Consider the following 12,689-nt stretch of genomic DNA (forward strand, 5'->3'; position numbering starts at 1 on the left):
ATAAGCTCGCGCATAATTGGCCACTTTTGTTCCATTTAAGACATTACTATGTATCTATAACTCTTTAGTACAACCCCATTTTGATTATTGTAGTGTCGTTTGGGGGAATTGCAGTAAAACTCTGGCAAGTAAACTACAAAAACTGCAAAACCGTGCTGCGCGTATCTTGACCTCTTCTTCCTACGATGCCAATGCTGATGATCTTATTGCAAGACTTGGCTGGAATAAACTCGATGTCCAATTTAAATTTAAAACAGCCGTCATGGTCTATAAATCACTCAATGGTCTTGCACCTGACTACCTTAGGACAATGTTTCCTAATAGAAGCGATACGTGTACCTATTCACTGAGAGGGTCCGCGGGTAAACTAACTGTTCCGCTCCCCCGCACTAATTTTCTTAAAAACAGTTTTAGCTATAGAGGTGCGGTGCTGTGGAACAGTTTACCTGTCGACCTTCGGCAAGCACAAACTCTCACTAGCTTTAAATCCGGCTGCAGCAGTTTCGTTTTTGGCTAGAATCAATGTAAATATTAACATCACACGGCATTCATGGAAAGCAGGCATTTCTTTTATTATAACTAATTAATTCATCGTAGACGACTAATGTAATTTAAATTTATTATGTAAAATAGGTATTAAGTAATTTTAAATAAGTATTATGTAGTATTTTAAGTCCTGATGATTTTTACCGTGTTTAAATAAAGATTAAATAAATAAAATATGCTTTAAGGCAGACTTTTCCTTATCGTTACACATCGACCCTAAAAGGTGTCGCGTCTAATGCCGGCAAGTTTATAGTTTAGCATCCAAAGTTGCACCAATCCATACATTTTACCCTCTAAAAGGTATGTGCTCTTAAGATAACTTTCCCGATTATATAAACCCCTTGTTGTAGTTGTAGAGCTTTTCTGTATTTTACTTTGTTAGGGAATACTGTAGGACTTGTTTTGGGCTTCAGTATCGTTATGTTTAGAAAGTTTACTGAGTGGTATACTGAGTGGTTGCAGAGACACCTCCTGTCATTACCATCAACAACACTGAACTGGAGTTCGTGGACTCTTTCACTTACCTAGGGTCAACCGTGTCAAGCCAGGCGTCGCTAGATGTCGAGATCAGTTCAAGGATCGCCAAGGCAGCCGGCGTCATGGCCAAACTCAACAAGAGAGTGTGGAATAACGACCTGTTGAGCGAGAGGACCAAGCTGCAAGTCTACCGATCTTGTGTCTTTTCCACTCGCCTTTACGGAAGTGAGTCGAGCCCACATACGCCAGACAAGAGAAGCGGCTCAACGGGTTCCACCTCCGCTGCCTTCGGCGTCTCCTTCAGATCAAATGGCAGGACAGAGCCTCCAGCACCAATGTTCTTCAACGAGCCGACATGCCGAGCATCCCTACACTACTCATCCAAAGACGCTTACGGTGGCTCGATCATGTTCACTGTATGGAACCCGATCGCTTGCCAAGGCAGATCCTCTACGGGGAACTGTGGGAGGGCGCCCGACGCGTGGGCCGACCAATCCTTCGCTTCAAGGATGTTTGCAAGCGTGACCTGCGTCTCGCTGATTTTAATTCCAATACCTGGGAGGTCCTCGCGCAAGACCGCGACGCCTGGCGTCACAGTTTGAAGGAGGGGGCACTCAGGGCCGAGACGAAGGCCAGGGCCGAGGCGACAATCAAGTGGGAGGCGAGAAAGGAACGACAAGTATCAGTTCGAGAGGCCACCAACTACATCTGTACCAGCTGCACCATAGACTGCCACTTAAGAATCGGGCTTTTGAGTCACTCAAGAGCCTGTCGACACTGATGCGCTGACCATCGCCTCCCTGAGACGAGGATGCCGATGATTCTTGTATACACAAAAATTATTAAGTCACATTATCCTATCCAAATATCTGTCTTGATTTAATAAAAGGTGTCTAAAGATTTTGACACAGCTCTAGTTCTAAAGACATATTTTTGCAAGGAGCTTTGAATGAATCGACTAGTTATAGCTCATGTTCAACGTAAATTACTCTAATAAATCTCTTTATGAATCAAAAAGACTGCATTTACGGCATTTTGTTCAAATCATGAATTCATAAGTAAATAATTCATGACTCAGCGAGACAGACCATACGGTCATAGTTTATGTCAATTCACGGCCGGAAACCCCGCATATCGAATTGCTGCTGACTATCGAATCACAGGCCGCTCTGATTGCTAGGTCAGCCAAACGGCATAATAATCATCAAATGAAGAGAATTCTACTCACATAAGGGTTTGAAGTGATTTCCTTTCGACCATCAGCTGCGCTCTTTGCAACCTTTCCATCTTATTCACAATGTAATACCCCGGATGTGGAAAAGTCTCCAGCCAAGGAATCAAGCCGAATATCGCCATGACCGCCTTCAAATCAGCCCTAAAGTCTAGTTCCGAGTCCTAGTTGATGTGGCTGAAGACTTTTGCCGTCTAAAGCAAGCACAACGCTATTTGTACCTAGCAAAACTGTACCGAGTCAAGAGTTCAACCCGTTAAAGCTTTGTTCTAAGGTACAATAACAGCCGACGCGACGATTTTTGAAACACGAATTTCCATCCAGAAATTAGCCCTCCGTATATAAGATCTTCCCGAAAATAAGCCCTCCTGAAATGGACGTTGAGCAAATAAACCCCGGGGCTTATTTACTGGAATTTTACGGTATTTACGCTATGAAATCGCGCGCTTGGGCTGCCTGTGATCTATCCTTGCTAAGCATGTCTCGTTTCGCATTTGATGGGCAGATTTGACAGATATTTCACATTTTTTAAGTGTCTCAGTCCTGACCTTTTTACAGACACGTACACATAAACAGCACGGCTTTATCATACCGAATGGCGAAGTTGTTGTTGTTTTATTTGCTCATTCTTGGTGCTTCATTCGAGCTTAGCTCATCATCAAATTGGTGGAGTCCTTACAAATGGCGAGAGTACTGGGAAGACTGGTGGGCAAAGCTAGAGATTGGCCAAAGCGAAGGAGTTCCACAGCCACATCACAACAAACCAGAAATTGTACCGAATGATGAGGGGTAAGCATATAAAACCACGTATTCATTGAGTAGTATACTCTCTGCCGAACTAAAAAGCAAGGTCCTATTCGAACGCAAAGAGGAATAACGTGAAAATATTCGGACAGTTATACCGAGATACCGGGAGTCATATCGACTGTCGAGCGTATGTGGGTCATTCGCTTCCTAATCCGATGTCTCGTCTCATTGCGTAGGATTTTTTTGATCTCTACTTTGCGCTTTTTATTTCAAATCCGTTTTAATTTCCAAACCCGTTTAGTTCAGATGATCTTGATTTAATCTTTCGAGTTAACATGATTATAAATTCACTTTTTCTTCGCCTTTGTTTATTTTGAGAAGTTTATTGATGGCATTTTAAGATCTCCGGAATTCTACGGTGACGAAAGCATCAAGCATGTGTGACTATACTCACTACAGTCCACGTTGAGCATATCAGAATTTGATTTTTTTTAATAATCTGGCGTTTCTTATAATTTACCATTTAAGCCCCAAACGTCAATGCAAATTTCATGACATTTTCTTGCTCAAATAGAAGTGTTTTTTTTTTCGCACATTGCACGGCCAGAGCGAAAGGGCTTTTTAAAGAGCTTGCTGACCGCGGGGGCAGTCAAGATAATAAACATCATAATGTTGAAAGACCGGAAAGACCTCAACGTGTTGAAACAATGGGGAGTTTCTGTTACGCATTTCCTGAGAGGCACTTTCTCGGCGCTCGTGTTCTCACAGTATTTCTTTTATTCCCAAGTTCGAAATAAGAATTCTCAAAGTGAATACCGGTACTGTTCTTTTAACGTTTATAGTTTTGAGAATTTGGTGATAGAATCAACAAGAGAAAGCAAATGTTTGGTTGATTATTATCTTTATTCTCGTTACCTGTCTGCTCGACAGTATACTGATACTGTTGAGAGAAAATAGATATTGATCGCACATTTTTTGATTGGGGTAAATTTTCAAATTTCTCGTCCCCAGAACCGCTTGTCCCTCATAGCCGGCAGAGCCTGGGGCACGAGGAGGCATGGGGACACATCATTTACATTTGATTGGCTAGATCTTCAACAAAGGAAATTAAAATTTAGCAAATCAAAACAACCGTTTAAAAATCCCTTTATTGTAAGGGATTTTTATACTACGGTTGATTTGAAAAAAGCTAGCCAATGAAATCAGGTGTCTCAAGAGCCACGGCTTAGCCTGCGAGCAGGCTCCCAGTCTACTAATCGGCGAGCGATGCGAGTTGAAAAGAGACTTGGGGGGGGGGGGGGGGGGTGGGGGGGTATAGAGAGCCTGTTCACAGGCTAAGCCGGCTAAGAAGGGCAAACTGTCTTCTTTCAGTTCTTTTGCCGCGTGTTACTCACGTGTGACTCTTGCTTCACGCGTGCGGTTGACATGCTCTTTTCCCTTTGCAGCCCATAAGGTTCTGTGCTTCCTCGGCTCTCCTCAGTTTTCTTCCTGTGGCTCAAGGCTTTGGTGATCGCAAACTCAAGCCTCATTTACGTTCGCACTTGAAAGCATATAACGGGCTGTGTTTTGGTGTTCATCATATTGCGTGTCTTTCTCATCTCCTATGTGTTTTGTTTTTCCTTTAGACCAAACGTTTGCACACATCGAATTCCTGTAGGAGTAGTCCGAAAATGCAGAAAAATACCCGGAAAACGGAGGCTTCAGTGCAGGTATAAATAGCTAGATTCTTTATCTACAAAATGATGATTTTATAGAGGCATACGAATTGTTATATTACAATAAATACATTTCAATGCGCAGGACCGAGCAGCATTATTTGACAGAATATCGGTGCTGTCCCGGATACACGCAAGTTGACGGAAGTCCTGGATGTCCAAAAGGTATGTGCATTTGCCACTATAGCTAGCCATGCACGCTTAATATCGATCGATCGCCGCTGAATCGGGCTGCCGAAAAGAACATATTCGTATTATCGGTATTGGACTGGAACTAGTTTAAAAACAGTAAAACTCATTTTGTAATCCACGGGTCCTATTTCCTTTTCAGAACTGTACACTTCAGATAAAAACATAATCGAAGTGGCAGAGTCTCTTGGTTTGGGTGAATTTGCTAGATTAATGAAGACCTCTGGTCTGTCGTCTGAGCTGGACTCTGATGCACGTTACACGGCATTTGTACCATCAGACCAAGCATTCTCCGCCTTGCCATCAGAAACCTTAAAAGAGCTGACCAACAGCAAGGAGGTACTTCGCGAAACACTTATGCTGCATTTGGCGTCTGGAAAGATTGTTACTGAAACAATGAAAGACAACAGAAAGATAACCACACTGGACGGCTCACAAGAACTGCGGATCAATGTGGCGGATGGTGGAGAGGTGATACAGCGCTACCTGTACTCAGTAGTTTTAGACTGTTGCTCTCCCTGGTCTCTTCGTTCATTCTCTTGTTCCCTCGTTCTCTGTGGTTTTCCTTTCACTCGTTTCCTCGTTCCTTCCTTCGCGCACTTCCTTGTTTTGCCGTATTTACGTTCCCTAGTTCCCTCATCCCCATGATCATTCGTTTCCTTGTCTCGTTGTTCCCTCGTGCCTTCGTTCCCTCGTTCGCTCGTTGCCTTGTTCTTCGTCCCCTCGTTCTTTGTGGTTCTCTCGTTCACGTCCCCTCGCTAATTCGCTCCCTTGTTCCCTCGTTCCTTCGTTGCCTTGTCCCCTCTTTCTTTGTGGTTCTCTCGTTCCCTTGCAAGTTCGCTCCCTCGTTTTCTCGTCCCCTCTTGACTTGCCTTCGTTCCGTCGTTCCTCGTTCGTTCTTTGCCTTGTACCCTTGCCCCCTCGTTCTTTGTGGTTCTCTCGTTCTCTCGCAAACTCGCTCCGTCGTTCCTTCTGGGACCAGTGTTCACTTGTTCTCACGTTCTTTTATTTTTTTCCTCCCCCGGTCTCTCGTTTTCTTGCTCCCTATAACACAATAAAAAACTACTTTTTTCACCCTTTTCACAGACAATAGTGATTCAAGGAGGAGAAATTGTCGTCTCAAACCAAGGAGCCAGCAATGGAATCATTCACGTTATTGACAGAATTCTGAAACCAGCCGCCGGTAACATTGGAGATATTCTAAAAAGCGATCCAAACTTCAGCATCTTCTTACAGATGATCGAGAATTCCGCAATGAACTTCACCAACATGACTTTGTTTGCGCCCACCGATCAGGCTTTTGAAGTGATGGACCGTGAGAGACTGGAGAACCTTCTTTCAAATGATGAATGTGTTGGGGTAAGGCAATGTCCCAGTCGAAAAAAAAAGATTTAATTTTTACAGTGATTATGAGACCGTATACACCTAGTTGTCAAATGTAAATTTGACGGAAAGAGAGATCAATTTGTCAACACGCCGCAATATTTCAAGATAGGAATGCTTTTTTTTTTAAAAAAATGTTTTGTTTAAAAGTTGTGAAAAATATCCCTTTGACGTTTTCGATCATCAGAATCATTACTCTGATTATGATCTCAGTTGATCAACGGTTGGAAAATCTTCGAATACGTTAAATGTATCTTTTTAACACCATTTGAACCTAAACTTATCATCGTTTTATTCGGCAAATATGTCCTATTAATAGGCCCGTTTACGCAGGCGAGTTTTGTACGCAATTCAATGCAATTTTTGTCGCCCGAAGTTGAATCAAGTTTCCAACAGGTTCGAAACTCCTGCGATATCGTTTTCTCTAGTTTACACACGTGCAAACTCGCGGCGATTCATTCCGATTTTATCGCCGCGATATCGCAGGAGACTTCAACTTCGGCGCGACAAAAATTGCATAGCCGTGAGTTGCGCGACAAAAATCGCCTGTGTAAACGGGCCTAAATAATATTTGAATTTTAGTGGTTTGTGAAAGAGTACATAGTAGGAAAATTATTTATGTTGCCAGATCGGCAGTAAGTAAAACAGCGCGAGAACAGAGAACAGAGAACAGCGCGATACTCCTTAGAGCGGTTTTCACTTGAGTGTCGAAAGTAAATTGCGTTCGCTTTGGTTTTGCATTACTACGCTTAGTGATTGGCTTAAAAATCTCGCGCCACTTTCTCAACCAATCAGAAGTAAAACCAAAACCAATCGTTACTTGCTCGCTCATGTTTTCCCGCGCTTCGTGTAATTGCTTCGAGTTTTGATTGGACAATGGGTTGCTCTACGTCATTTGTGATTGGCCAGAGTGATTACTTTGGTTTTACGACACTCAATTGAAAACTGCTCTATCAGAATTTAGAGGAGCACCCCACCTCTACGCAAGCATGTGTACAACATTACCTTAGCCCTCCCTCTCTCCCCACCCTTCACCGATTTCAAGACCAATCTCGATGTGTCTGAATGCAAATTTGTGAGAAGAATGGGACCACTTTGCTTTTCCGACTTATTCGTTGGACTTAAAACATTTAACAATTATTGGATGAGGTTGAGCATGATAGCGATAATTATCAAGGCCAAAGTCTCTGTTATCCGCCGAAGCCGAAGGCTGAGGCCGATAACAGAAACTGAGGGCCTGTTTATATGGAGGAGAGTTGTCCCTGGTGGAAGGGTTACCCTCCATACCGAGCCACCCCGGGCGAGAGAGCTTTTCATACGTTTCTTTATAAATAGCTGCGAACTGATGAAAACTTGATGAATTCGACATTGCTGATCCTAGCAGTATGCAGGACGCGTGTCACATATCAACCTAGTAAAATGGCCCAGCTCACAACGAGTCTCTCGTAGCTCAGTTGGTTAGAGCGCCCAACCGGTATCTGGGAGGCCATGGGTTCGATTCCCGTCGGGGACTCAGAATTTTTCTTTGTCCCATGCTCGTGTCATGTAGAACATCTTATCTTTATTCTTTATTGTTTATATGATAAATTGCAAAGTTGGCTTGGGGGGCAGGGTGACCCTGGGTGGAAAACCGAATCCAATAATTGTTTTATTATGCACATTCCTGAGCTGCACTTGTAAAGACAAGAGCGCGCACAAAAAAAATGATCAATTTGCAACAGTCAACTTGTAAGTAAACAACTTTATTGTTTATATACTTTTATAAGCTTACAACCTTTCGTCACTTCTGCATGCATAAAACTATTGTCTGTAGGTATGACGTCACTTCTACATATGTAAAATCTAATGTCTGTAGATGACGTAAGAGAAACAGCAAGCAAGAATTAGCTGCGTGCTTATAGCCAATCAAAATCAAGCATAGGCGTACGCGCACCTTTGGACCTGGGGGGGGGGGGGGGGGGGCGGACACCTTATTGCCCGAAAAAAAAAATGGCATGGGTAAATTAATAAAGCCAAATGAAGAGGCACGTAAAATGGATAAAAAACGTGCATTGAAATAGTTGTGTACAAACCTTGCCTGCTTGATTAAAAGAACGATAGTTCTTTTATTAATTTCTTGGCGTTACCCGAACGTGTCATTGCCCCGAAATCTTTTCTTCGGAAATATTTTATTTATTCACTTTACTCTTATTTAGCAAAACTTTAAGTATTTTGGGGAAGCCATTTTATATTGTTTTTTCCCCACTTAAAAATAATACAAAAGCGTGTCAAACATTCAGGAATGAATGGGTTAAAACATCTCGTTGAAAGTTTTGAGTTAGCCCTGAGAACTTAAAATTTGAGTCAAAGCACTAGCTTAATCCCATTTGTAAAAATAACAGCTTTGTTTCAAGATCTTACACTGGATCCACCGCGCACAAACGCAAAAGCTATGGAAAAGCTGATTGCAATTAAATCAAACTGAGGGATCACGCAAAATTTGCGCGAAAAATTGACCATGATTATAGCAATTTTGCGAAAAACAGATGAATGAGAAATTTGGACTTTTGAAGCACAAAATTCGGTTTATTTTCAATACTTTTTTCGGTTGATGTAATTCGTTTGGATCGTAATGTTGAGATTTGTCGGCTTATTTTTTATGCTTTCTCTAGGCTTGTTGCCCGAATTCTAAGCGAAAAATGTCGGCACTGGGGGGGCTGCAGCCCCCCTCGCCCCCCCCGCCTCGTACGCCTATGAAATCAAGCTGGTGACACCAATGTATAATAATTCCACTTTGCTGTTGCAGAGATTTGTGAAGTACCACATGTTACCCAAGCCAATCTACACTGCCGCGCTGAACAATGGTCGCTTCACTACTGTCGAGGGACACTTCGTTGATGTTAAAGTGGAGGGGGAAGGAGAGGTCACGGTGAATGATGGTAGCGTGACGGACGCTGATGTCAGTGCCAGTAATGGGATCGTTCATACCATTAACAAAGTGCTCATGCCTGTTTCAGGTAAAATGTATAGTTTGTAGATTATATGTGGATATATATATATAGTATATCTCGCTTCTTAGCCGTTATTTAGGTTGTCGTTGTGTGACGGAGGAGCGTTGTGTGACGATCAGTTAACACTTCCGTTTACATTAAAGTAGGACTACACAACTGTTGCGGGACCGCCATTGCCCTTTCTTTGGTTTCTGCGGGAAAGCGTTCCATACAGTTTGTATGGGTGGGGGTGTGGTGAGGGGGGGGGGGGGGAGGGCACGCTGCACATAAAGAGAACCGTTCACATTTGAATCCTCCTAACAGCATTCTTACACATTTTTTCAATCGTATATGAGAGAATCTGGTTGTAAATCAAGACGTCATTTTAATCAATCAATCAATCAATCAATCAATCAATCAATTAATCAATCATCAGGATTTTATTTTTAGCTTTTTTAATTTATGAAGGCGCGTTATATCATAATTTGCGCAGAAATAAGCATTAAATTATTAACCTAACCTATCTTTCTTTTTTTAGCCATGAATCTTTTGGAGGTTACTAAAGTGTTGAACCTCACAACACTCATACAGTACCTTGACTCCACCGGCCTTTCCGCCACGCTAAAGAACGATCCGGGGCCATTCACGTTGTTTGCTCCAACTAACAAAGCGTTCGATGCTTTACCCGAAGCAACCAAGCGATCCCTGCGGGACGATCCCGCCAAACTCAAGGAGCTGCTCGCTTATCACATGATTCCTGAGCGAAAGTGGACATACGAATTTGGAAAGGATACGTTGGTCAACTCTATCAACGAGCCAAACAAACTGCGTCTAAATTCATTCCGATACGGAAAGGTAAGGTATTTGAGTCTGACTGGTTCTTAGCACGCCCAATTTTTCACCAAATTGGAGTGCGACGCATAGTGTCCAATTAAAAAATGTGGCGCACGTCATCATATGGTCTCATACAGACGCAAAAGAGAGATTTAGCAGCATTCTGAAGTTGATATAAACCCGAGCTGCAAATGGGGGCTTACACAAGTATTTCCCATTTCCCTCAAACTTTCTTGATTTCTCCGGAGGAATTGTTATCCATCCTTTCAACAACCGGGTGTTATTCGACAGCGTGGCTTCACTCCCAAATTTACTTGGTTTCTTAACTCAAATACTGAAACTTTTCTAAACTTTATAAAATACGGTACACAGTGTGTGTCGTTGTTAGAGCCTTTGTTTTCCATGGCCAGCGGCAAGAGGTCTGTTATAAGGTGGCATGCAAAAACAAAAGGTTCTGCGGACTAATCTGATTATACAAAAGAAAAGTATTGGAACCCTTGTACTAACTTGCCCTCCTCTCTGTTTAAAGGTACACTCCGTTAACGGCGCATGCCTAACTAAAGCCAACATTGAAGCCTGTAATGGAGTCATTCACGTTATTCATAAAGTGCTGCTGCCGCCAAGCAAGGCAGTTTATGACCTCATCAACACCGATCCTCGCTTCGTAACACTCGTTGAGGCGATAAACACCACCACCCTCGCCCCACTCCTCCAGAACCCCGCCGCCTCGCTGACCCTGTTCGCGCCAACGGACTGGGCCTTCGCTAAACTAGAACTCAACTCTCCCGGGACCCTGGAGGGTCTCCTCGCTTTCCCTGAAGAGCTGACAGAAGTTCTCCAACATCACGTGGTCAATGGGACACTCTACACGTGCGGTATTCACTGCAAGTTCAGCTACTGGTCGTTTTTCAGCAACCATTTCTCCGTGTTTTCCATGGCTCGTGGCGTCCTGCGGATGCGGTATGCCTGGGACGGGCGTGTTTATGTCAATGGAATGCGAATCATTGAGCACGATCTACCGGCCACTAATGGAGTTGTTCACGTGATCGACGACGTATTGGAACTGTATCCACACGGATACCGCAAACTGAGGCGTCACAGTCAGGGGGCTCGCGGCAAAAAGCGTCGCTTGCATTAATAAAGACAAAAAAGAAATTGCTGTTGCTGCTCAAAAATAGGCAAATAATAACATTCGCTAAAAAAGGTCCGTGGACATACCAGCTTAAACTCACCGTATCGTGAAAATTTGGAAGCATAAAAAAGGCAGTTGTACATTGCTACTGTCTCACGCTGGAAGTATATCTATGTTTGTAGCCATTATGTTGTTATTCTGATCCCATATAAGAAAAGAACTCCATTGTCTAAAGACCCTGCTAAACGATCACATTAATCAAACGATCCGAAATTTTTCTTTACATGAAATTTTGGATGAATATGTTTTAACTAATAGCGGCTTAATGATAGGCCATTTTCATACAACCGTGGATATCATTTAACATTTTTGATGATTTGGCCGGGACTTTGTGCGAGGCGCGGTGGCCTAATGGTTAGCGCGCTGGACTCTTGATCGAGCGGTTAGGGTTCGAGCTCTGGCCGGGTTAACTGCGTTGTGTTCTTGGGCAAGACAATTCACTCTCATAGTGCCTCTCTCCACCCAGGTGTATCAATAGGTACGGGCGAATGAAATGCTGGGGTACCCTGCCCATCCAGATGGAGTAGAAATACTCTTAGTCACTTCATGCTATGGTAACCGGGATAAGCCACAGCCTGATGAACCACTAGTCCCGAACGCAGTCTTAAGACGGAATCCACTAGGAAGTCGAGTAATATTTATTAAAGTTGGACAAAAATCAAGTACCAGAATAATTTAAATCCTATTGCGTTATTTCCTACCCTTAATAAAAGGTAAAGATGTAAGTAATTATCCGTGATAACACCAACAACAATTTCTTATCAGAGTCTGAGAAAATGTATTTCAAAGTTCACAAGCTATAGGCAAAATCTCACGTGTAGCCATTTTGTAAATTCGTCTTTAAGCGATTCAGTGGAATTTCGAAATTTGTTTTCGATGTTTGGTGTTGTTAGAAAAGATTTCTTTTGATAAGATATTTGAAGCAGTAACACAAAAGCTTGCAATCAGGTGTAAATAGTTTTGGTACATAATTTTGTCCAATAACTACTCGAAGTCCTGGCGGATTTCCTCTTAACCCCTTTAGCTAAGAAGGGCTTAGCTTGCTACATGCACTAGAGTTTCTACTTTCAGTAATAAAAGCTGCGCTATTCATTTATTCGCTATTTTGGAATATTTTTATTTATTACTTTTAAAAACTTGTTTCTTGGTCGCTCATCATTCTTTTGTAATGGCTTTAATTTTAATTAGCTACCATGTACTTCGCTTTCTTAGACCCGGGTCAAACTCCGCACTTCTCGCAAGCCGAACTTTTTGCTCATTTACACAAGGTTCGACTTATGAAAGGTACAGCGTTTAAAGATGATTTCCGTCGTCTGCTTCGCCTTTGTGTAAATTTTTTTCTATAAAAAAAAAAATAAAGTAAAAAAAAAAAAAAAAAAAGCTTTAACCTGCGTCCACTTTAAGTT

At 42.5% G+C, this 12,689-nt stretch overlaps 1 protein-coding gene across 1 annotated transcript; it reads left to right on the top strand.

Moving 5' to 3' along the window:
- The first annotated feature begins 2,799 nt into the window (after positions 1 to 2,799).
- Positions 2,800 to 12,379, top strand: LOC144636277 (transforming growth factor-beta-induced protein ig-h3-like). The gene is made up of 8 exons (XM_078495449.1): positions 2,800 to 3,043; positions 4,627 to 4,710; positions 4,802 to 4,881; positions 5,048 to 5,376; positions 5,992 to 6,264; positions 9,074 to 9,284; positions 9,796 to 10,112; positions 10,621 to 12,379. The coding sequence occupies exons 1-8, from the start codon at positions 2,850 to 2,852 to the stop codon at positions 11,227 to 11,229; spliced, it is 2,097 nt and encodes a 698-aa protein (XP_078351575.1). The 5' UTR covers positions 2,800 to 2,849; the 3' UTR covers positions 11,230 to 12,379.
- The last annotated feature ends 310 nt before the right edge of the window (positions 12,380 to 12,689 follow it).

The sequence above is a fragment of the Oculina patagonica genome, chromosome 13, assembly GCF_052425735.1.
Source record: "Oculina patagonica isolate OP01 chromosome 13, crgOcupat, whole genome shotgun sequence".
NCBI classification, from domain to species: domain Eukaryota; kingdom Metazoa; phylum Cnidaria; class Anthozoa; order Scleractinia; family Oculinidae; genus Oculina; species Oculina patagonica.

Coding starts and splice junctions, on each gene's coding strand:
- LOC144636277 (XM_078495449.1), top strand. CDS start 2,850: ATGGCGAAGTTGTTGTTGTTTTATTTGCTCATTCTTGGTGCTTCATTC. Junction 4,711..4,801: donor AAACGGAGGCTTCAGTGCAG/GTATAAATAGCT, acceptor TTCAATGCGCAG/GACCGAGCAGCATTATTTGA. Junction 10,113..10,620: donor ATTCATTCCGATACGGAAAG/GTAAGGTATTTG, acceptor CTCTGTTTAAAG/GTACACTCCGTTAACGGCGC.